Consider the following 24,494-nt stretch of genomic DNA (forward strand, 5'->3'; position numbering starts at 1 on the left):
ACCTATTTTGCAGATGCCGGAACTAAGAAACGAACTGATTTGTAATAGACGGAGTTCCTAACCAATGCAAATATTATTGAAGACTTTTCTAGGCCAAAACCGAGCTAGGCTGTGGGAACCGAATTCCAGTCAGAACTCAGCACCACAGAGGCCTCCCTCTTCCCTGGTTTGCATCCCCAGCTCACTCTGCGCCTCCGGAACGTTTCATAGATTTTTGCTGAGTGAAATCAACTTACCACCGCCGCCGCCGAAAAACTCCCGGGGCACAGAGCTCCGCCCCCATCGGGCCAGGCCCCACCCCCTCTGCGGTCGGTATTGTCCGATGGTTCCCGGCGTCCCTCGGCTTCCCTCGGTAGTTTCCGGCAATGGTCGAGAGTTTCTAACGTGCCCCCTTGTTGTCTCTCGGCCGCCGTCCTCTCAACCACCGCCCCCCTTTTCGGCTCCCTCTCCCCTTCCCGTTCCCCCAGTCAGCCTGGCCCTGCTGGCGCCTCCGGCGCTACGGGCTGGGCAAGATGGCGGCCTTCGGGATCTTGAGCTACGAACACCGGCCCCTGAAGCGGCCGCGGCTGGGGCCTCCCGATGTTTACCCTCAGGACCCCAAACAGAAGGAGGTGCGTTCGAAAATCGGGGCTCTGGAGGGGCTGGGGGCACGCGGTCAGCCTAGGAGGAGGCATTGACGGCTGGGAATGGGGAGCGGGGCGGTTGGGTGAGAGCGAAAGTCCCGAAAGGGGGAAGAGTAAAGTGGGTTGGCGTGGGAGGGCAGGACGAGGCGCGGTGGGGGGTTCCAAGGTATGAATAGGGGGTGGTGTAGGGGCCGCACCAGAAGCGCCCTCCTCCACACACGTCTGAGAAAGTTGTCTGAGACAGCTTGGTGGGGTACGGCTGCTCGGATGTTCGCAAGAGAAGAGTGATGTTTGAGGGCGCCCTGGGTGACTGGGAATCCTAGTGACCATGGGGGTGAGGGTGGGGTCCAAGTGAATGTAAGGGCCTAGCTTTAAGTAACGATCTGTTCTACACGGAACCCTCCTCCTGCCCTTTCACCTTGTTCCTTCGCTTCTCCTGCCCTACTCTCCCACCCCCTCCCCCTCCCCCTAAGGAAAAAACAACTAAAGGCTGCTTTCCTGCCTCAGGATGAACTGACGGCCTTGAATGTAAAACAAGGTTTCAATAACCAGCCTGCTGTCTCTGGGGATGAACATGGCAGTGCCAAGAACGTCAGCTTCAATCCTGCCAAGGTGAGACAACTCTGCCAGGCTGAAGGAAAAGGCTGGAAGAATCTGAGAAGGAGCAAAGGCCCTGGGTAGGGAAGACTTATAGGGACAACCTAAGTGGCTGAGTTTGCCTTCATGACCTAATGCTATCTCATTGGCATTTGCCCAGCAAAAGGCAGGCCACCTGTCTGCCCCTTCTTCCCACCCTGAGGTACAGTTTTCTTCCCTCAGATCAGTTCCAACTTCAGCAGCATTATTGCAGAGAAGTTACGTTGTAATACCCTCCCTGACACTGGTCGCAGGAAGCCCCAAGTGAACCAGAAGGACAACTTCTGGCTGGTGACTGCACGATCCCAGAGTGCCATTAATACTTGGTTCACTGACTTGGCTGGCACCAAGCCACTCACGCAACTAGCCAAAAAGGTAAGGTACTGTTTCCTGTCCTTCAGGCCAAGGAGGGAGCATGGGGTACCAAGTACCCTCCTATTCCCATATTAAGCTACATGGGTGTCAGCTCATGGGGATAATAGAGACCTCACTATTTGCAATGTCCATCCAGGTCCCCATTTTCAGTAAGAAGGAAGAAGTGTTTGGGTACTTAGCCAAATACACAGTGCCTGTGATGCGGGCTGCCTGGCTCATTAAGATGACCTGTGCCTACTATGCAGCAATCTCTGAGACCAAGGTTAAGAAGAGACATGTTGACCCTTTCATGGGTGAGTAACTCCTAACACCAGGTGTACTGCTGATGGCTTCAAGGAGGGATAGAGACACCCTTGCAACCATCCTCCTTCTTAATCTAAATTCCTTGTTTCTGCTTGTTTCTTGCATTTGCTTGATCAGTAAACACTGAGAAATTTGAGTGTCTACTGTGGGCATATACTGGGCTACAAAGACGTCCAGTGCATAATCTCTGCCCCTAGGATGCTAGTAGTCTAACAGGGCTGCTAAGGTATATGTACAAATAACATAATTAAATATAGAAAGTGGTGAATGGCAAGCTAGGAGCAGAAGATTCTTTGAGTGGACAAAAGATTACTTTCTTATGGGGATACCCGGAAAGGCTTTAGGAAGGTGGGATTTGACTAGAGACAAAGGATGAACTGAATTTACAAATATGGTGGGTGATTGGGGATGGGAGTAAGGTATTCTAAGTAGAAGGATAGTCTTTTTTTTTTTTTTTGTGAGACAGAGTCTTGCTCTGTCACCCAGGCTAGATAGAGTGCAGTGGCAGGATCTTGGCTCACTGCAACCTCCACCTCCCGGGTTCAAGTGATTATCCTGTCTCAGCCTCCTGAGTAGCTGGGATTACAGGTACCCACCACTGCGCCTGGCTAATTTTTGTATTTTTAATAGAAACGGGGTTTCACCATCTTGGCCAGGCTGGTCTCGAGCTCCTGACCTCGTGATCTACCCGCCTCAGCCTCCCAAAGTGCTGGGATTACAGGCGTGAGCCACTGCACCCGGCCAGTAGAAGGAAATTCTAAGCAGAAAGATAGTATCAAATAGCCCTTTTTCCCCGTTTCCTCCAGAATGGACTCAGATCATCACCAAGTACTTATGGGAGCAGTTACAGAAGATGGCTGAATACTACCGGCCAGGGCCTGCAGGAAGTGGGGGCTGTGGTTCCACGATAGGGCCCTTGCCCCATGATGTAGAGGTGGCAATCCGGCAGTGGGATTACACCGAGAAGCTGGCCATGTTCATGTTTCAGGTAGGGAGTAGGGCATGCTGTGTGGGGCATTGGGTTGAGCCTGAACTTGTACTCTGCCAGTAGAGAACAGAATCTGCTTGCCACCTTGCCCCAGTTGTGGTTCTCTTCATCTTTTCATTTACTTTATCTGCTTCATCTCTAATAGTCCCCCCTTCCCTCCCCTGGTACCCATAGGATGGAATGCTGGACAGACATGAGTTCCTGACTTGGGTGCTTGAGTGTTTTGAGAAGATCCGCCCTGGAGAGGATGAATTGCTTAAACTGCTCCTGCCCCTGCTTCTCCGAGTAAGGCTTGGAATTTTGGTGGTAGTGGGGCAGGGGGAGTCTAAGAAGGATTTAAGGAAGAATAAAACGTCAGAGCAGGGTCCCCTGGAGAGAACTAGGGGCTCTGATGGTCATGTCTTCACAGTACTCTGGCGAATTTGTTCAGTCTGCGTACCTGTCTCGCCGCCTTGCCTACTTTTGTACACGGAGACTGGCCCTGCAGCTAGATGGTGTGAGCAGTCACTCATCTCATGTTATATCTGCTCAGTCAACAAGCTCGCTACCCACCACCCCTGCTCCTCAGCCCCCAACTAGCAGCACCCCCTCGACTCCCTTTAGTGACCTGCTTATGTGCCCTCAGCACCGGCCCCTGGTTTTTGGCCTCAGCTGTATCCTACAGGTAGGTACTAGGCGGGCCCAAGGAAGCATTGAGAGATAACCTGAGAAGAATCGGGTGCCCATCCCAGAGAATAGGGGTAATTCCAAATTGGATGTGGGAGTAGGTGCTGAGTACTTGCTTGGAGGTTGTTGTTTCTTGGTAATGGGGTGTTAGTCCCCTTTGGGGGTTTTGACCAGCCTCTCTCTCCCTTCCAGGGCTAAATAGTAGGCCCAGAGCCTTTTAGGAAAGTGAGTGAAGGGAGGGAATCAGGGGTGGAGTGATGCCTGTCTTGGGGGCCCAGTCAGAATAACTTTGGATCTGAAATCTATGGGTTTGGTCTTAGAATGGGATTCCAGAGGGGTAGCCACGTGAACGAGTTGGACTTAGCTGTTTCTATCTGGCAGACCATCCTCCTGTGTTGTCCTAGTGCCTTGGTTTGGCACTACTCACTGACTGATAGCAGAATTAAGACCGGCTCACCACTTGACCACTTGCCTATTGCCCCCTCCAACCTGCCCATGCCAGAGGGTAACAGTGCCTTCACTCAGCAGGTATGTCTGACCACTAGCCTGGTACTCTCAGATTGGGCTATGAGGCTAAAGTACTCTCTCAGAAATAGTGATTTGGAGTCTGGTACTATTCTTCTAGCCTGGGGCTCTGGCCTTTTGTATGCCTTGGTACATCCTTATAGCCTTCCTTTTTAATATTGCAGGTCCGTGCAAAGTTGCGGGAGATCGAGCAGCAGATCAAGGAGCGGGGACAGGCAGTTGAAGTTCGCTGGTCTTTCGATAAATGCCAGGAAGCTACTGCAGGTATGTGTCAAGAGAACAGATAATAGGAAGTATGTTTGAGGAAAGGATGAAGATAGTAAGGACATGTAGATCTGAGAGCCAGAATACACTGGGCCTCTGGTTCAGTCCCCTTTACCACTTTTCCTCCTTAGGCTTCACCATTGGACGGGTGCTTCATACTTTGGAAGTGCTGGACAGCCATAGTTTTGAGCGCTCTGACTTCAGCAACTCTCTTGACTCACTTTGTAACCGAATCTTTGGATTGGGGCCTAGCAAGGATGGGCATGAGGTAAGCGAAAAGGGGAATAGAAGGAGCAAAAAACTGCAAGAGCAGTAATATATCTGAGGGGAAGTCATGGTGAGGCATTGAAAGCAGAGCATATCTGCAGAAATGATCTTACTGGGCCCAGAATGTTTTATGATGGAGCACAGTCTTTAGGAAATTGGAACTCATTTCTTTGTCCCCACCCCTACCTTACTCCTCCCTCTCTTCCTTTGGTCTCCAGATCTCCTCAGATGATGATGCTGTGGTGTCATTGCTATGTGAATGGGCTGTCAGCTGCAAGCGTTCTGGTCGGCATCGTGCTATGGTGGTAGCCAAGCTCCTGGAGAAGAGACAGGCGGAGATTGAGGCTGAGGTTAGAGGGCAGAGATAAGAGAACGAGATTGGCCAATGGGAAGGAATTTACTGGGGTTGGAGACCAAGAGATGGAGGTGGTGGAGGGACCAGAGTTGAAGGTATGAGAACAGAGTAAAGAAGTGGAAGAGAACCTAAAGGCAAAGTAACGGACATGAGGTGAAAGTAGAGAAGAGTGGATTGTTATCAGAGTTAGAGATAACATCAAGGCTTCAGTTGGGAGGTGGTAAAGAAAATGGAGGTCAGCAGGGGAATGAAAGTGAAAAGCATGGGGTAGAGGTCAAGCAGGTAGTAGTTTAAGGCCTACACATTGAGGATTGAAGAAGCAGGTAAAAGTCAGTTCTACAATTTGTTCTGTCATCTTGCAGCGTTGTGGAGAATCAGAAGCCGCAGATGAGAAGGGTTCCATCGCCTCTGGCTCCCTTTCTGCTCCTAGTGCTCCCATTTTCCAGGATGTCCTCCTGCAGTTTCTGGATACACAGGCTCCCATGCTGAGTACGGACCCCTACCACTCTCTAGTTGCGTCTGCCTAGACTCAGTTACCCGCCACTGTCATCAAAAAGTATATTTCTCTCTTGGGCTCTATGCAGAATGACTTTTAGATGTAGTTCTAGTGATCCTCTTTTAACTGATCATCTTACAGTCAAAGTAGAGAAATACAGAGAAGGATTAAAACAAGAGCTTGTGATTGAAGCATTTTCACTGCGTAAATCGCCACAAAGATGTTACATTCCTTTCTGAGATGGTGTGTGGGGCAGCATGTGGGGTAACCAACCACACTTTGTCCCTCGACAGTTTCTGGGATTTTTATTTTATCACTCTTATTATTGCCTTAGGTGTGTCCCTCTCTCTTTTGGCCCACCTTTTTGTGTTCTCCTAACTCATGTTTCCTTGTTCCCTTCCTCCAGCGGACCCCCGAAGTGAGAGTGAGCGGGTGGAATTCTTTAACTTAGTACTGCTGTTCTGTGAACTGATTCGACATGATGTTTTCTCCCACAACATGTATACTTGCACTCTCATCTCCCGAGGGGACCTTGCCTTTGGAGCCCCTGGTCCCCGGCCTCCCTCTCCCTTTGATGATCCTGCCGATGACCCAGAGCACAAGGAGGCTGAAGGCAGCAGCAGCAGCAAGCTGGAGGTGAGTGGGCTTTTCCTTGCCCTAGATCGTTTCTTCTGACATTTCTATCTTCATGGCTCCCAGAGGCCTCTAAGAGCCTCTTTTGCCTGGGGCAGGGGGGTAGTATTTTCTTAGCACTTGGTGATTGACTAAGCACTATCACATCGATTGTTTCATTGGTTCCTCCCATCAGCCTTGCGAGGTACTCTTATCCCCATTTTCAAGCTGAAGGAAACAGAGGCCTATACTGGTTAAGTGATTGGATGACTTGACTCCAGATCCTGTGCTTTCCACAATCTGGTCTTCTCTCTCCAATTCCCCCGTGAAGTTTTCTAGATGGTGGGAGCTGCTCCCTAGGGCTAAAACAACTTTGCTTATGTTCTATGCCCTCAGGATCCAGGGCTTTCAGAATCTATGGATATTGACCCTAGTTCCAGTGTGCTCTTTGAGGACATGGAGAAGCCTGATTTCTCAGTAAGTTCAATCCTGAGCGTGGCAGAATCTGGCTCCTTTGATCTTCCCATTATTCCTGCTTTTGGCATTTCTTTATCCCCCCTCATCCCCTTTCCATCTTCTCATGTTCTGCCTTCTCACCTTTCTCTCAGTTGTTCTCCCCTACTATGCCCTGTGAGGGGAAGGGCAGTCCATCCCCTGAGAAGCCAGATGTCGAGAAGGAGGTGAAGCCCCCACCCAAGGAGAAGATCGAAGGGACCCTTGGGGTTCTTTACGACCAGCCACGACACGTGCAGTATGCCACCCACTTTCCCATCCCCCAGGTACTGTTCCCCAGCACCTTGTGATGATCTGTTTTGAACCTAGATTGCTGTCCAAGGAATTTGCTGAGGGGTTGGAGCTGTTCCTGAGGATGTGGGTTGGGAAAGGGAAGGGCTTTAGCATGTGGATGCTGAGGGGTGTGGAGCATGATTTCAAGAGGAGGGAAGGAGATCGGTGCTGGAGTCTGATGGTGCTGCTGGGATGCAGGAGGAGTCATGCAGCCATGAGTGCAACCAGCGGTTGGTCGTACTGTTTGGGGTGGGAAAGCAGCGAGATGATGCCCGCCATGCCATCAAGAAAATCACCAAGGATATCCTGAAGGTTCTGAACCGCAAGGGGACAGCAGAAACTGGTGGGTTTGAGGCTCCTTAAACAGATCTCCCCCAAAGAGTGCCCTAGTCAGTCTTCCCTTCCCCAGCATAGGGAACTCCCCAGTCATGTCCCAATGTCCTGTCTCTTGGAGTCTCCTGAGAGCTCTAGTCCTTTTGAAACTTCCCCCCTCATTCCCCCCCTCTACAGACCAGCTTGCTCCTATTGTGCCTCTGAATCCTGGAGACCTGACATTCTTAGGTACCTCACAGTAAGCCCCATACTGCCCTCCCTCCCTCTCCCTTCCCTCCCTCAACCTAGCACCTCCCTGTACATATTCCTTTAAGGTCCACATAGTCTGTGGTCCTCTAAACCTTTGCTTCACTGTCCCCTTCCCTTCATTCCTCCCCCATCCCTTCCTTGACCCTCCCTTCCCTGTTTCCCTCTTCCTTCCTTCCCTCCCTCCCTCCTTCCCTCTCTCCCTCCCTCCCTCCCTCCCTCCCATAGCCTTCTCTCCATACCCCACTCCCCATCCCTAGTCAACTAGTTATCTTCCCTATCTTGACTGGTCCCTTTCAACTGTCCCCTCAGGTGGGGAGGATGGGCAGAAGCGGCGACGCAACCGGCCTGAAGCCTTCCCCACTGCTGAAGATATCTTTGCTAAGTTCCAGCACCTTTCACATTATGACCAACACCAGGTCACGGCTCAGGTGTGGGCCTAAGCCCAGCCCCTTTCCCACATTCTGGCCTCCTCTCCTGTTTTCCTTTTCTTCCCTATCTTCTCCCTGCTAGGCAGGCTAAGCCTCCTGGTCTCATCCCCTTCCACTGTCATCCTTTCCTGCTTCCCTGGTTCTTTCCTCTCTCCACTCCCGTCTCACTCCCACTGCCCTTATCAGGTCTCCCGGAATGTTCTGGAGCAGATCACGAGCTTTGCCCTTGGCATGTCATACCACTTGCCTCTGGTGCAGCATGTGCAGTTCATCTTCGACCTCATGGAATATTCACTCAGCATCAGTGGCCTCATCGACTTTGCCATTCAGGTGGGGAAGTTGGGGAGATGAGGGTGGAGGAAGGAGTTCGTGCCATATAGGGGCTATGGAGGGTCATAAGGACAGGGGTAAATGCTCCAGCCAGTTTCCCAGGCTATTTGAAGGGGCAGAAAGACTAGCACGGGGGGAGTGGAACATGAGCTGAGACTGCAGGAATAGAGACAAGTGCTCCCTGGGGAGGCCAAGAGGCAGATTAGAGCATTGGGCACAGACCATCCTCCCACTGTGGAGTTCATAGAACTGTATCCTGGACACTGGTTAGAGGTGTTGTTGATAGACTAAAGGACCGTGGCATAGGGTAACGAGCCCTTCTATCCTGAGGTGGCTCCAGCAGGAAGGGGCTCAGGCCCAGCCTTGCCAGCGTCCCCACAGGAAGGTGGGTTCTATGTAACATGAGGGGCCTCTTTGCATTTCTCACCCCCGTTCACTCTGCTAGCTGCTGAATGAACTGAGTGTAGTTGAGGCTGAGCTGCTTCTCAAATCCTCGGATCTGGTGGGCAGCTACACTACTAGCCTGTGCCTGTGCATCGTGGCTGTCCTGCGGCACTATCATGCCTGCCTCATCCTCAACCAGGACCAGATGGCACAGGTCTTTGAGGGGTAAGCAGGACGTTGGAATAACTGAAACAAAGCTCTGGCGAATGCTGGTGGAAGTGGCCTGGGAAGAGCATGCACTTCCTCACACTCTGGGGAAGTGCCTGCCACTCAGATGGGAAAGGAATGGTATTTCCCAGAGGCTTGAATCCCTTTGGAGGAGCCCGCATACCATCTGCTGACCCTCCCAACCTTGCTTCTTCATGCAGGCTGTGTGGCGTTGTGAAGCATGGGATGAACCGGTCCGATGGCTCCTCTGCAGAGCGCTGTATCCTTGCTTATCTCTATGATCTGTACACCTCCTGTAGCCATTTAAAGAACAAATTTGGGGAGCTCTTCAGGTAAGAGAGGTGGAAGGTAAGGGGTAGCAAGTGGGACCTACTCCCTTCTTCCCATAACCACCCAACTCAGGAGGAGAGGAGCATGGCCTGGGACCCTGCTGCCTGTCTAGGGTCATTTGTGGACTGTGTCCTCCACATACTGTTGTATTACCAAGAGTGGGCCCTCTTCCTCAGCAGGCTTGCCCCCCGCCTGTATCTGTGGGGCCCAAACTCTTCCCCCTCTTCCTCGCTGCCTTCAGAGGCCCCAGTTCCTTATTCCCATGTGGTTCCTTTCCTGCCCAGTCCGTTTTGTCCCATCTCCCTTTTCTTGTCCCAAGATCCTTCATCCCTCACTTTCTCCTTTTTTTCTTTTCTCCCCTTTCCTGACCATCCCTCGACCTCAGCAGACCTTCTTCAACACTACTATCTCCTTTCCTCCATCCCTGCAGCGACTTTTGCTCAAAGGTGAAGAACACCATCTACTGCAACGTGGAGCCATCGGAATCAAATATGCGCTGGGCACCTGAGTTCATGATTGACACTCTAGAGAACCCTGCAGCTCACACCTTCACCTACACAGGGCTAGGCAAGAGTCTTAGTGAGAACCCTGCTAACCGCTACAGCTTTGTCTGCAATGCCCTTATGCACGTCTGTGTGGGGCACCATGATCCCGATAGGTATGGGGTGTACTGAGTGAGGAAGGGCACTATGCTCCCACCTGAGATAGGGAGGGCTGAGGTATCTGGGAGGTACTACAACCTTCATTATGTACTGGGGCAGAGATGAGAAGTTAATGGGTCTGAGGTTTTGTGGAGCAAGGTTTTTCCTGAGGGCATTTGTACTTTTCCCTAGGGTGAATGACATCGCAATCCTGTGTGCAGAGCTGACCGGCTATTGCAAGTCACTGAGTGCAGAATGGCTAGGAGTGCTTAAGGCCTTGTGCTGCTCCTCTAACAATGGCACTTGTGGTTTCAACGACCTCCTCTGCAATGTAGATGTGAGACCTGGGGTGGGGTCTTGCTAGTGGAGCAGTGACCAGGGCAGGGGGCTGGTCGTGATCCTCTGATCAGGGACAGAGTTCCATAGAGTGGAGGCACACTGCTTTGAGTGGGCCTCCACTCTGAGTCATCGTGTCTGTCTGTTTTTTCCTCCAGGTCAGTGACCTGTCTTTTCATGACTCGTTAGCTACTTTTGTTGCCATCCTCATCGCTCGGCAGTGTTTGCTCCTGGAAGATCTGATTCGCTGTGCTGCCATCCCTTCACTCCTTAATGCTGGTGAACTACCAATCTGTAACCCCTAGCATTTCTAGACCTCAAATTTCAATACACACTGGACGGCCATCCTCTCATTGTTCACTGTGGGAGACCTTGCTGCGGCTCCCTGGCCTTCCCCAGAAGGCCAGTCCTTTGGTATGCTGAAGGCTAGAAGGAACCTGTTTTTTAGCCCTGGATTTGCGGCCCTGACCTTTGCAATTTCTGACCCTTCAACTGCATAACAGTTCTCTGCTCTACCTCGCTTTCAATATTATCTTGCTTTTTCTCCTTTCACTTTACCTCATCTTCTCTCCCGTGCCCCTGCCGTACACTTGCATGCATGCAGGCACGCACACGTATAAACCCACATGCAGTTCAGCTTCATCCTTCCCAGATCTGTTTTGTCTTCCTTTTAGCTTGTAGTGAACAGGACTCTGAGCCAGGGGCCCGGCTTACCTGCCGCATCCTCCTTCACCTTTTCAAGACACCGCAGCTCAATCCTTGCCAGTCTGATGGAAGTAAGTGACCCTGATCTGAACCAGCCAACAGTAGAAAGTGTGGTTCCCCTGCCTCCGTGGATTCTACTTTTGCTTCCCCTGACTTCATCGCCTTCCCCAGACAAGCCTACAGTAGGAATCCGCTCCTCCTGTGACCGCCACCTGCTGGCTGCCTCCCAGAACCGCATCGTGGATGGAGCTGTGTTTGCTGTTCTCAAGGCTGTGTTTGTACTTGGTACGGGGGTAGGAAGGGAGTGGTGCCAGAAGTGTGTGTAGGGTGGAGTGCCAGCTAAACTACAAGGGACAGTCTTTCTCCCTTCTGAAGGTGGTCTCTCTGACCTTTGGGGAGGAGGGGAGGGAGAGAAGTATATTTCTGTCCCATAGGGCAGGATTTGGGGTGTTTCTGCCTCTGTGGGCCCAGGGTGGGTCTCCACACAGTGTTCCAATCTCACTCTGCCCTCCCTATCTCCCACCCGTGAACCACAGGGGATGCGGAACTGAAAGGTTCAGGCTTCACTGTGACAGGAGGAACAGAAGAACTTCCAGAGGAGGAGGGAGGAGGTGGCAGTGGTGGTCGGAGGCAGGGTGGCCGCAACATCTCTGTGGAGACAGCCAGTCTGGATGTCTATGCCAAGTACGTGCTGCGCAGCATCTGCCAACAGGTCAGTCTCACCTTCCTCCCACACCTCCTAAATGCCTCTGTGTAATATAGTCCCGTTTCCAGCCCATGATCACACCACCTCCCTACTATACATTGTGTTCCTTACCAACTCCAACCCGTCCTCCATATTCCTAACCCCCTCACTGGTTGCTCCCAGTCCCTGATTGTCAGCTTCCTCAGGAATGGGTAGGAGAACGTTGCCTTAAGTCGCTGTGTGAGGACAGCAATGACCTGCAAGACCCAGTGTTGAGTAGTGCCCAGGCGCAGCGCCTCATGCAGCTCATCTGCTACCCACATCGACTGCTGGACAATGAGGATGGGGAAAACCCCCAGCGGCAGCGCATAAAGCGCATTCTTCAGGTAGGCCAAGGCTGTGGGGGCCGCAGAGGAAGCAGTGGGCCCAATCTGGGGAGAAACAATAGGAACCTTGAGAAAAGGAGAGGGGGAGTTAAATAGAGAGGAAGACAAGGATATAGTGGAGGAGAGAGGTAGCGAGAGAAACAGCTCCAGCATGGGCTGAGGAGTAAGTCCAATATGGTCTAGACTCCAGTGTAAGAGTATTAGGTGAGGGCATAGCTATCTGGAATGAATCTAGCTTATCAATGGGAAGCATAGCATCTGGGAGGCCTAGGCGTGGGCCTTGTATATTTGGCATTTTGGCCATGGCTCAGAACTGAATAGTAGTAGCTACTACTTGCTGAGCATGTGTTTTGTGCCAGGTACTGTGCTAGGTACTCCGCACACATTTCCTCATTTAATCTTTATGACCCTATGAAGTAGATGAGCCTCCCTGTTTGACCGATGAGGAAACTGAGGCTTGAAGAGGTTAAGTAACTTGTCTAAGGTCACATAGCTGATAAGTTTAGAGTCAATATGTGAACGCAGACATGTCTGTGCACTTTCCACTTGACATTGCTTCACACCTTCAGATGACCAGAGAGTGGAAAAATAAAGCCGTTGAGGAAAAGCTAAAGGAATAAAGTCTCTTCAGCCCAGAAGAGATAGTGTCGAAGAGAGATTAGCTAACAGTAGCCTTCTGGTCTCTACAGGACTTTGAGAGATTGTTTTATAAAGGTCCTGTCAGGGACTTTGAGCAGTTGGTCTAAAACGAGAGAAGCAGGCTTCAACTTTAACATCAAGGGTTTCAAGGTTAAGCATGAAGCAGAACTTTCTGATACGAAGGGATGGGAAAGATGTGAAATCTTTCCTGAACATTTTTAAAAATTGGAAAGATTTTCAACTAGTTTGGACTATTTAAATGTAGTCTTTTTTTTTTTTTTTTTTTTTTTTGAGACGGAGTCTTGCTCTTGTCACCCAGGCTGGAGTGCAGTGGCGCGATCTCAGCTCACTGCAACCTCTGCCTCCCAAGGTCAAGTGATTCTCCTGCCTCAGCCTCCTGAGTAACTGGGATTACAGGCGCCCACCACCATGCCCGGCTAATTTTTGTATTTTTAGTAGAGACGGAGTTTTGCCATGTTGGCCAGGCTGATCTCGAACTCCTAACCTCAGGTGATCCGCCTGCCTCAGCCTCCCTAAATGTAGTCTTTCTTAAAGATGGGGACATAGAGGTCCCTTTCAGACCTCCAGGAGTCTGTGATTCAATGTTGTAGAACAGGAATTGGCCTCAGATTGGTGGGTAGCTGGGGGTAACATGATGATGACTAGCCTGGGTGTGGGGCCTCTATCACAGAACTTGGACCAGTGGACCATGCGCCAGTCTTCCTTGGAGTTGCAGCTCATGATCAAGCAGACCCCTAATAATGTGAGTAGTGCCTGGACCCTCCCTTTCCTGTGTTCACGTTCAGCTCCATGTGTCAGGGAGGCGGTCCACCACAGAAGAACCTAGATCCTACCCTTGGGCTCTTGAGCTGAGAGATAAGAGGGGATGGAAAAATGGTGAACAAGTGGAGCTGCTGATAAGGGAAATGGGTTGAGAGTGTTGGAGCTCTGAGCTGTGGGGAAGATTGGTGGTGGTAGTGGAGCCTGTTTATCTGGCCACAGATGTAAGGAGGTATGTAAAGGAGAAGACAATGAGGAATTGGAGAAATACGGAGGTACTAGAGGACATGATTCCCAAAAGAGTTGGGTTCCTATCTCCCCATCAACCTCCGCCAGTGCTGTCCTTCTCCCTCATCTCCCATCTCTCCTACCATCTGCTTTCCTTCACCCTTAGCTACCTATTTTAGCACTTCTGTGCCTTTCATCCTCCCCAGGAGATGAACTCCCTCTTGGAGAACATTGCCAAGGCCACAATCGAGGTTTTCCAACAGTCAGCAGAGACAGGGTCATCTTCTGGAAGTACTGCAAGCAACATGCCCAGCAGCAGCAAGACCAAGCCTGTGCTCAGGTCGGATAGAAACATGTTAGGACCCATCCCCTTAGGAATTTCTCTGCTGGTAGCATGAGCGATGTCAGATGCGTGGAGATGCCAGCATGTCCATCAGGGAAAGGAGAGGATGGATTGTTCCAACCTTGCCTGGCTCCCCTGTGACCCTGTGTCCTCTGTTCTCCAGCTCTCTAGAGCGCTCTGGTGTATGGCTGGTGGCCCCCCTCATTGCTAAACTGCCCACCTCAGTCCAGGGACATGTGTTAAAGGCTGCTGGGGAGGAATTGGAGAAGGGTCAGCACCTGGGTTCCTCTTCACGCAAAGAACGTGATCGACAAAAGCAGAAGAGGTAAAGGGGCTTAGGGAGTGGACCAAGATTGAGGGGTAGAAAGGAGAAGAGGCAGGCCTGGGGAAGAATAAAACTGGGGCTAAGGAGAAGCATCATAGGAAAGTGGAAAATCAGAGGATAAGAGTGGGCATGGCTGAGCAAGAGGCTAGGTCTTAAGAGCATAGAGTCTGGAGAATGAGGTTGGAAATTGACCCCCAACCCACAGTCTCCCTTTTCTCCTCCTCTCCTCTCCTCTCCTCTCCTCTCCTCTCCTGTTCCCTCCCCTCCCCTCCCCTCCCCTCCCGTCTCCTCCCCTCCCCTCCCCTCCCCTCTCATCTCTTCTTTCTCTTGTCTCTAGCATGTCCCTGTTGAGCCAGCAGCCCTTCTTATCACTGGTGCTAACATGTCTGAAAGGGCAGGATGAACAACGCGAGGGACTCCTTACCTCCCTCTACAGCCAGGTGCACCAGGTACAGATCTCTGGGCCATGGAGGTGGGCAGGAGGGCAGGGAAGGATGCACCTAAGGGGTTACTCCGTACTTGGAAACTTCAGTACTTTCTGATAAACATATTGGCTACTGTGAGATGGAAACACGAAGATCCCTGAACTGCATATTTTATTTGTTTCTCTTCTAGATTGTGAATAATTGGCGAGATGACCAGTACTTAGATGATTGCAAACCAAAGCAGCTTATGCATGAGGCACTCAAACTGCGGCTCAACCTGGTGAGAAGGCCAGCTGGGGAAAAGAAGGAAGACGGTAGGGCTGGAAATGCAGAGTGCAAAAGCCTCAGGTTGGGAGAATGGGGGTAAGGATAGAGGCCCCAGGTTATTCTGAGTCTTGAAGTTGTTGTTTTTTTTCTTTTTTTTTTTTTTTTGGAGTCAGAGTCTCGCTCTGTCACCCAAGCTGGAGTGCAGTGGCACCATCTCAGCTCACTGCAACCTCCACCTCCTGAGTTCAAGTGATTCTCAAGCCTCAACTTCCTGAGTAGCTGGGATTACAGGCGTGCGCCACCACACCTGGCTAATTTTTGTATTTTTCATGCAGATAGGGTTTCACCATGCTGGCCAGGCTGGTCTTGAACTCCTGACCTCAAATGATCCGTCCGTCTTGGCCTCCCAAAGTGCTGAGATTATAGGCATGAGCCACCGTGCCCGGCCTGAGTCTTGAAGTATTAACCCTGTTCTCTGAAAGGATGCAGGGACTGAAAGTGGTTAAGGGGGCTGTATCACTGTGGTCATGGTCCAATAGATTATGTACCCTGGATCCTTGCAGGGACTCTGCCTCAGTATTCTAGATTCTGACTGGGCCCTAGCAGTACTGGAAACCCATTGTGGAATGTTGAATGGAATCCTGGAAATCATTCAGTCCAACTCCCATCACTTTCTAAGTATGGAAACAGAGGCCCAGAGATGTCAAGAATTTCCTCATTGTCTTGAGATCATGTAGCAAATCATAGGTTCAACTCAAGCATGAACTCAGGCGTCCCAACTCAGATTTGAACTAAGGTTTCCTTAAACTCTGGCCTTGTCCCTGAGCCATCTGACTGACTTGTTGTGGCCCTGGCAGGTTGGGGGCATGTTTGACACAGTGCAGCGCAGCACCCAGCAGACCACGGAGTGGGCCATGCTCCTCCTGGAGATCATCATCAGCGGCACTGTCGACATGCAGTCCAACAAGTAAAGCATCCCCACCTGCTCCCTGCAGTTTCATACCCAAGAGGTTCCCCCTACTCCCACGTCAGTTGCACCCACTGAGATTGGTGTGGCTGTTACTGTGGACTCCGTGGCCCTGGGCTCCCCATATGGTTTTGGTGCCCTCGGGATGACATATTAAGCACCTCTCCCTGTTTGTGTCCTCTGCTGAGGCCTTTTCCTATCTTCACCTCTTTCTTCTCTGGTTTTCTCTCTGGCTTTCTGTCTCAGTGAGCTCTTCACTACTGTGTTGGACATGCTGAGCGTGCTCATCAATGGGACATTGGCTGCAGACATGTCTAGCATCTCCCAAGGTAGCATGGAGGAAAACAAGCGTGCATACATGAACCTGGCAAAGAAGCTACAGGTGAGCAGAGGAGGCAGGGACAAGGTTTGCGGGTACCGGAATCTGCTGTCCAGCCTCAGGAACTTGCTTCTGGCTTGAGCCCTCTACCTTTCTTTCTCACGTCTATCTTTTCTTGGTTACTCATGCCATGAGCATTTACTGAGTGGGGGTCTTCTCTGTGCCAAGTTCTGTGCTGTCCCCTGAGACTTCCCATCCCTGTTTTCTGTATCTCTTGTCCCATCTTCCTGTGCCTGCAGAAGGAGTTGGGGGAACGCCAGTCAGACAGTCTGGAAAAGGTTCGCCAGCTGCTGCCACTGCCCAAGCAGACCCGAGACGTCATCACGTGTGAGCCACAGGGCTCCCTTATTGATACCAAGGGCAACAAGATTGCTGGCTTCGATTCCATCTTCAAGAAGGAGGCATGTTCCATTGTCTGCCCATGTCCCTTGCCTTTTTTCTCCTTTGGGCAAGAACTTTCCCTGCATCAGCTTTGTAGCTCCAACAGACTCATCAGATTCAGGAGCCCATCCAGTCTCTGCCAGTGAACACCATCTCTGGGGTTTTCAGCAAATCACTTAACTTTCCTTACATTTCATCTCCATCTCTGGAGTCCCAGCCTCTTTCCTTCACCCTGCCCTCACCTTTTAACATACCACCCATTTCTCAATACCCTACCCTCCTCTTTCCTCTGCTCCACCTGCCTCATGTCCTACCCCACCCATCTATCTGGCCGACAGCCTGTATCTCTTTTATTTCTGTGTTTCTCTCCCTACACCCACCCATCTCGGCACAGTTTTATCTTTTCCCTCTCTGTCAGTTGCAGTATTTGTTGAGTAACCATAATTATTGTGTATAGTTTAAAACCCAAAGTCTAACTCCTTCATATATACATTCTCTTCATCTGTCTTCCTAGTCCATCTGTCTCTTTTCCTCTGTCTCTGTCTCTCTCCATGTCTGACTCGTTTGCCTTTCTTTGTCCCTCCACCTTTTTGTCTCTCTTCCTGTTTCTGTCTCTCTCTGACTCTGTCTTTCTCTGCCTGCCTAAAGGCAGAATCTCTCCCTGCCTTCCTCTCTCTCTTTCTCTGCCTTCCTTTTTCTGTCTCCCTCTGAATGTCAATCCCTCTCCCTCCCCACTTCCTCTCTGGCTTTCTCCCCAACCCCTTTCTCTCCCGGTCTCCGCTTCTCTCCCCACATGCCCGCCGCCCGCCCCGTTCATTCGTCTCCTCTCCTGGTCCCGGCTGGCTTCATCTTGCGCCTCCACACCTCTCCCTGTCCCCTACCCTTCACTCTCTCCCCGCATAACTCTCTTCTGCATGTATGTGTGTATCCATGTCTGTCTGCTTCTTACCATCTCTCCTGAATCTACCTATGACTTTCTTTTTTTTTTTTTTTTTTTTTTTTTTTTTTTTTTTTTTTTTTTTTTGAGACGGAGTCTCGCTCTGTCGCCCAGGCTGGAGTGCAGTGGCCAGATCTCAGCTCACTGCAAGCTCCGCCTCCCGGGTTTACGCCATTCTCCTGCCTCAGCCTCCCGAGTAGCTGGGACTACAGGCGCCCGCCACCTCGCCCGGCTAGTTTTTTGTATTTTTTAGTAGAGACGGGGTTTCACCGTGTTAGCCAGGATGGTCTCGATCTCCTGACCTCGTGATCCGCCCGTCTCGGCCTCCCAAAGTGCTGGGATTACAGGCTTGAGCCACCGAGCCCGGCCTATTCTACCTATGACTTTCTACCCACTCCGACAAGTGCTTGCGGTCTCTCTTGTGTTTTCTAAGTCCCAACAGCTTACTGTTTTTCATTTTCTGGAGCAGGGTCTACAGGTTTCCACCAAACAGAAGATCTCGCCCTGGGATCTTTTTGAGGGGTTGAAGCCGTCAGCACCGCTCTCTTGGGGCTGGTTTGGAACAGTCCGGGTGGACCGGCGAGTGGCTCGAGGAGAGGAGCAGCAGCGGTTGCTGCTCTACCACACACACCTGAGGCCCCGGCCCCGCGCCTATTACCTGGAGCCACTGCCACTGCCCCCAGAAGATGAGGAGCCCCCTGCTCCTACCCTGCTAGAGCCTGAGAAAAAGGCTCCAGAGCCCCCTAAAACTGACAAACCAGGGGCTGCTCCACCCAGTACTGAGGAACGCAAGAAGAAGTCCACCAAGGGCAAGAAACGCAGCCAGCCAGCTGCCAAGACAGAGGTGAGCGTCTCCCCCATGACAGTTCTCCCACAGCCTCTTACTTCATGACGCTCCAGTTTCTGGTTTGTGGGAGGGGTGGGGGCGCATAAGGAAGGGGTGCCATTAGAATCATAATAAAAATTAACCATGTACGAATCCAGCTCCTCTTTACCTCATTCTCCCCCAGCTCCCCAACCCCACTCAGCTACAACCCACTCACCCTCTTCTTCTGTCACTCACACAGGACTATGGAATGGGCCCGGGTCGGAGCGGCCCTTATGGTGTGACAGTGCCTCCAGACCTCCTGCACCACCCAAACCCTGGTTCCATAACCCACCTTAATTACAGGCAAGGCTCCATAGGCCTGTACACCCAGAACCAGCCACTACCTGCAGGTGAGTGCCAGCCACTAGGAATGCTGGAGGGACCTAGGTGTATACTCCCCCTGCCCAAAGGATGATGCCATTCCCCTGAGGAGCTATGGATGTCAAGGACACTGAGCAAGAGACAGAGGGATGAGGAGCCTAGAGGTCAGCCCACTCTCCTTTCCAGGTGGCCCTCGTGTGGACCCATACCGCCCTGTGCGCTTACCAATGCAGAAGCTGCCCACCCGACCGACTTACCCTGGAGTGCTCCCCACAACCATGACTGGCGTCATGGGCCTAGAACCCTCCTCTTATAAGACCTCTGTGTACCGGCAGCAGCAACCTGCGGTGCCCCAAGGACAGCGCCTTCGCCAACAGCTCCAGGCAAAGATAGTGAGAGGGGCAGTAGGGAGGGCTGTCAGGGAGAGGGGCTTTTGAGGGTCACAGGACTGAGGAGACACGGGATCTTCACAAGGACACTCAGAGCAGGAGACACGAGATGAGATGGCAGCAAGCATTTCCTGAGTTTGAGTTGTTCTCTTCTCTCCCTTTAGCAGAGTCAGGGCATGTTGGGACAGTCATCTGTCCATCAGATGACTCCCAGCTCTTCCTACGGTTTGCAGACTTCCCAGGTAAGAGCCTGGGATTGTGAGACTCGGGGGATGAGGCAAGCTGCTTTGCATACTCTCAGCCCTGATTCCCTCTCTCCTCTTTCCCTCCAGGGCTATACTCCTTATGTTTCTCATGTGGGATTGCAGCAACACACAGGCCCTGCAGGTACCATGGTGCCCCCCAGCTACTCCAGCCAGCCTTACCAGAGCACCCACCCTTCTACCAATCCTACTCTTGTAGATCCTACCCGCCACCTGCAACAGCGGCCCAGTGGCTATGTGCACCAGCAGGCCCCCACCTATGGACATGGACTGACCTCCACTCAAAGGTACCCAAAGTAGTGGTGAGCTAGGAAGAGATGCAGAGGTATAAGGGAGCATTTGACTTGGAAAAGCCCGTGCCTGAAGGTGATGGGACTGGTCAGAACTTTTAGAGACATCAAGAATACTTATCTGGCCACATAGCCCATAACCACAGAAGTCTCGAGCTGGTAGGGACCCTGGAGACCAATAGTTTCATGTGTACTTCCTTAACAGTTCTTTGAGGTCCAGAGAGGGGAAATTGTTTATCTGACTTATGGAAAAATCTGGGCTGTGTGGTAGCTCACACTGGTAGTCCCAGCACTTGGGGGCCCAAGGTGGGAGAATCAGTTGGGTCCAGGAATTCGAGGCCAGCCTGGGCAACATAGGGAGATCCCATCTCTAAAAAAAAATATATATATATATATATATATATTTTTTTTTTTTTTTTTTGAAACAGAGTCTCACTCCAGTTGCCCAGGCTGGAGTGTCATGGCACGATCATGGCTCACTACAGTCTCGACCTCCCAGGCTCAGGTGATCCTCCTGCCTCAGCCTCCCAAGTAGCTGGAACTACAGGTACACACCACCACGCCCAGCTAATTTTTTGGATTTTTAGTTGAAATGGGGTTTCGCCATGTTGCCCAGGCTGGTCTTGAACTGAGCCACCACACCTGGCCAAAAAAAAATTTTTTTTTAATTAGCCGGGCATGGTGGTGCTTGCCTGTAGTCCCAGCTACTCAGGAGGCTGAGGTGGGAGGATTGCTTGAGCCTGGAAGTTTGAGGCTGCAGTGAGCTGTAATCACACAATGAGCCAAGATTGCGCCACTGCACTGCAGTGGTGACAGAGTGAGACCCTGTCTCAAAAAAAAAAAAAAAAAAAGAAAAAGAAAAAAAAAATATCTGGAGTTCATAGATGAACTACATGATAAGGAGTCATAAAGCCGGTACCGGCTTTAAATACCAGGTTGAATACTAGGATGGACTAATGAATGAATCCTCCCACCATGGTTAATGTTAGTCAAGCCTTAGTTCAGGCCTTTTAACTATGTTTAGAGACTCCGAAGCTTGGGATTAAGAACACTGGGGAGTGGACTAACTGCCCATTGTGTGGCCAGCACTATACCAGGACTGGGTGAGGTGAAGAAAGATAGCAAAAAAACCCCAAAATATATAGTTCCTCACTACAAAGAATCTTTACTATAGCTGGGGAGATGAGACTTACAGAAGAACATTGAGAGAACACTCTGAGCAAAGATATAATCAGGTATGCAGTTGTACGCTATGAGGTAAAATGCGGATTGAGAAAAAGTACGGGCTAATATCTGTGGGCCTGACTCATCAGAGAATGTTTCATGAAGGAGGTCAGACTTGAGTTGGCCTTTGAAGAATAGCTGTGATTGGGATTTGTGGAGAAGAGGAAAGGGCATTCCAGGTAGAGGATGTAACATGACCAAAGACATGGGGACAAGAATGAGGATGGTGTCTGGAGAGAAGGGGCTGGATGGAGTGTAAAATCTGTGCTGGGGAAGTCACTGGGGCTAGGCTAGGAGGGGGCAGGCTGCGAGATGGCCTTGAATGCTCAGCTGAAGAATTGAGACACAGTCCCAGAAAGGGTTCTTTTGATCAGAAGAGTGATAGGAGGAGTTGGGTATGTTGCAAGACTCCTTAGAATGAATGGATAGCATGTGTACTGGAAGGTGCAAGAAGAAGACTTCAGGCTGGGCGCGGTGGCTCATGCCTGTAATCCCAGGACTTTGGGAGGCCCAGGTGGGCAGATGACCTAAGGTCAGGAGTTTGAGACCAGCCTGGTCAACATGGTGAAATCCCGTCTCTACTAAAAATACAAAAATTATCTGGGTGTGGTGGCGGGCGCCTGTAATTCCAGCTACTCGGGAGGCTGAGGCAGGAGAATCGCTTGAACCTGAGAGGTGGAGGTTGCAGTGAGCCAAGATTGCATCATTGCACTCCCGCCTGGGCGACAGAGTGAGACTCCGTCTCAAAAAGAAAAAAGAAGACTTGAGACAGGGAGCCTGGCCAGTAGACTCTTGCAGTGATATACAGGTGTAGCAGAACAACTTGAAATGTTATTGGGGAACAACAACAGCAACAGCAAAAAACCTCAATGAGTGTTTATAGAATGCCTATCTTTTTTTTTTTTTTTTTTTTTTTTTTTTGAGATAGAGTCTCGCTCTGTCATCCAGGCTGGAGTTCAAGCAATTCTCCTGCCTCAGCCGCCCGAGTAGCTGGGATTACAGGCGCCCACTACCACACTCAGCTAATTTTTTTTGTATTTTTGCTAGAGACGGGGTTTCACCATGTTGGCCAGGCTGGTCTGGAACTCCTGACCTCAAGTGATCCGCCCTCCTCAGCCTCCCAAAGTGCTAGGATTACAGGTGTGAGCCACTGTACCCAGCCCTATTTTTCATTTTTGTAAGAGAAAAAATAGCTAATGCAGAATTGAAAAATTCCTAACCATTAAGGTTATGAGACACTAAAATAGAGTATCATCTTATGCAACTTATTCCCCAGACTGGAAGTCTGGTTAGTGACAAGAGGAATGAATGAAATAACCTGCTAACGTTTCTTTCAGGTCAGGGACCCAAAGTTTATACTGACCCCCTCTCCCCACCTCCCTCACACCTTGACCTCTGGTCCTCTTGTCTTTGGAGGTTTTCACACCAGACACTGCAGCAGACACCCATGATAAGTACCATGACTCCAATGAGTGCCCAGGGCGTCCAGGCAGGCGTCCGCTCAACAGCCATCCTACCTGAGCAGCAACAGCAGCAGCAACAGCAGCAACAGCAGCAGCAGCAGCAGCAGCAGCAGCAGCAACAGCAACAGCAACAGCAGCAGCAGCAGTACCACATCCGGCAGCAGCAGCAGCAGCAAATCCTGCGGGTAAGGCACTAGGGAAATTGCGTCTGGGACCTGGGAGCCCGGGGAGGAGGAGAGGCACAAGTTCTTCCCACACAGTTACCAAGACTAAACAAGGCAGTGTATCAAAACACCTAGCAGAGCAGCTGGTCTCTAGTGGTGCTGGAGAAGTTAGTTTCCTACCCTCCCCCTTTTTGTTTTCTGGGAATCATAGTAGGAGAGAGTTGGACATTGTCCACTGGGTACCCTAGATTTGGTTTCTTTCTGGGCAGCTGTCTAAAAAGGGAAGGCAGTAGACCCCGAGCTCCCACCCTGCTTCCTCATCCCCTGCCCTCAGCCCTCCAGTTCTGAGTCTTAGCTTCCTCCCTCTGCTCCTTCTGAAGTATCTTTTATGTTCCTATAGCAGCAGCAGCAGCAGCAGCAACAGCAACAGCAGCAGCAGCAGCAGCAACAGCAACAGCAGCAGCAGCAACAGCAACAGCAGCAACACCAGCAGCAACAGCAGCAACAGGCGGCTCCTCCCCAACCCCAGCCCCAGTCCCAGCCCCAGGTAGCTACTGGACTAGAGCCCCAGGCTCAGGGACAACTGCCCAGGTTGTGCATGCAGCCAGTGAACTGGGTTGGGGACAGTATGGAATAGGGTAGAGGTGGGAGGCAGGGCATGGCACCCTAAAGAGGGATTGGGAGGCCAGGCGCGATGGCTCACACCCATAATCCCAGCACTTTGGGAGGCCGAGGCGGGTGGATCACTTGAGGTCAGGAGTTTGAGACCAGCCTGGCAAAGATGGTGAAACCCTGTCTCTACTAAAAATACAAAAATACAAAAAAAAAAAAAAAAAAAAGCCAGGCATGGTGGTGGGCACCTGTAATCCTAGCTACTTGGGAGGCTGAGGCAGAGAATTGCTTGAACTTGGGAGGCAGAAGTTGCAGTGAGCTGAGATCGCACCACTGCACTCCAGCCTGGGGGATGGAGCGTGACTCCATCACAAAAACAAAAACAAAAACAAACGGATTGGGAAAGGAGGTTGAAGAAGGAGAAAAGTTGGACTTCAGTCTTCCACTTCCTATTTCCACCCAGTTCCAGCGCCAGGGGCTTCAGCAGACCCAGCAGCAGCAACAGACAGCAGCTTTGGTCCGGCAACTTCAACAACAGCTCTCCAGTAAGCCTGCCTGCCTTCCCAAGGAGAACCCCATGGAATAAATTTAGGGGGCGGGGTGGGCCAAAGTAGCTGAAAAGATGGCTTCAGGCCCAGGTTATGAGAGGAGGCATTCCATTCCATCCCCTTCCCTTGATACCTGAACAGCTTTCCTCATGCATACCCACACCCCTGCCTGGTCTTCCATCCCTGATAATCTCTGGTTTTTCACAGATACCCAGCCACAGCCCAGTACCAACATATTTGGACGCTACTGAGCCACCTGGAGGAACTGCTTGTGCACTGGATGTGGCCCCACCCTTTCCTCTTAATTCCCAATCCCGTTCCTGGGCTAGCACCAGTAGTGATTGGGGCCCTTCCCTCAGGCTCCGTTTTTAATAAGTTTTTAGTATTTTTGTTAATGTGAGGCATTGAGCTGTTGGGTTTTGTATATTATTTATATAGAGACCCCAGAGCTGTTGCACCCAATACACAGAGCTTCTTTGCAAAGGGAATGTGTGAGTTCTGCATGTCTGGGAAGGGTGGTCTCTTGGGAGAATGCTGGGGGCTGGATCAACAAGTCAGAGTCTTCATTCTATTCCAATCATCTCCCCTGTTTACCTTACACTCTAAATTTCTTTTTTTCTTTCTTTCTTTCTTTCTTTTTTTTTTTTTTTTTTTTTTGAGACGGAGTCTCACTCTGTCACGCAGGCTAGAGTGCAGTGGCAATATCAGTTCACTGCAACCTCCGCCTCCCAAGTTCCAGCGATTCTCCTC

At 51.0% G+C, this 24,494-nt stretch overlaps 1 protein-coding gene across 1 annotated transcript; it reads left to right on the forward strand.

Moving 5' to 3' along the window:
- Nucleotides 1-85: 85 nt before the first annotated feature.
- On the forward strand, nt 86-24,227 carry MED12 (mediator complex subunit 12). The gene is made up of 45 exons (XM_030933548.1): nt 86-611; nt 1,131-1,235; nt 1,443-1,634; nt 1,771-1,927; nt 2,744-2,925; nt 3,100-3,210; nt 3,335-3,589; nt 3,973-4,119; nt 4,281-4,380; nt 4,512-4,648; nt 4,866-4,997; nt 5,365-5,491; nt 5,905-6,134; nt 6,507-6,587; nt 6,719-6,889; nt 7,095-7,239; nt 7,407-7,457; nt 7,788-7,906; nt 8,093-8,236; nt 8,682-8,845; nt 9,049-9,180; nt 9,609-9,836; nt 10,012-10,156; nt 10,314-10,434; nt 10,830-10,931; nt 11,032-11,145; nt 11,397-11,572; nt 11,752-11,931; nt 13,262-13,333; nt 13,785-13,918; nt 14,085-14,246; nt 14,584-14,695; nt 14,862-14,951; nt 15,796-15,905; nt 16,152-16,287; nt 16,524-16,685; nt 18,072-18,446; nt 18,670-18,820; nt 18,978-19,174; nt 19,345-19,422; nt 19,513-19,730; nt 22,374-22,605; nt 22,991-23,131; nt 23,660-23,741; nt 23,952-24,227. Exons 1-45 carry the CDS (start codon nt 513-515, stop codon nt 23,993-23,995), a joined length of 6,543 nt encoding a protein of 2,180 aa, XP_030789408.1. The 5' UTR covers nt 86-512; the 3' UTR covers nt 23,996-24,227.
- Nucleotides 24,228-24,494: the final 267 nt, after the last annotated feature.

The sequence above is a fragment of the Rhinopithecus roxellana genome, chromosome 7, assembly GCF_007565055.1.
Source record: "Rhinopithecus roxellana isolate Shanxi Qingling chromosome 7, ASM756505v1, whole genome shotgun sequence".
NCBI lineage: Eukaryota > Metazoa > Chordata > Mammalia > Primates > Cercopithecidae > Rhinopithecus > Rhinopithecus roxellana.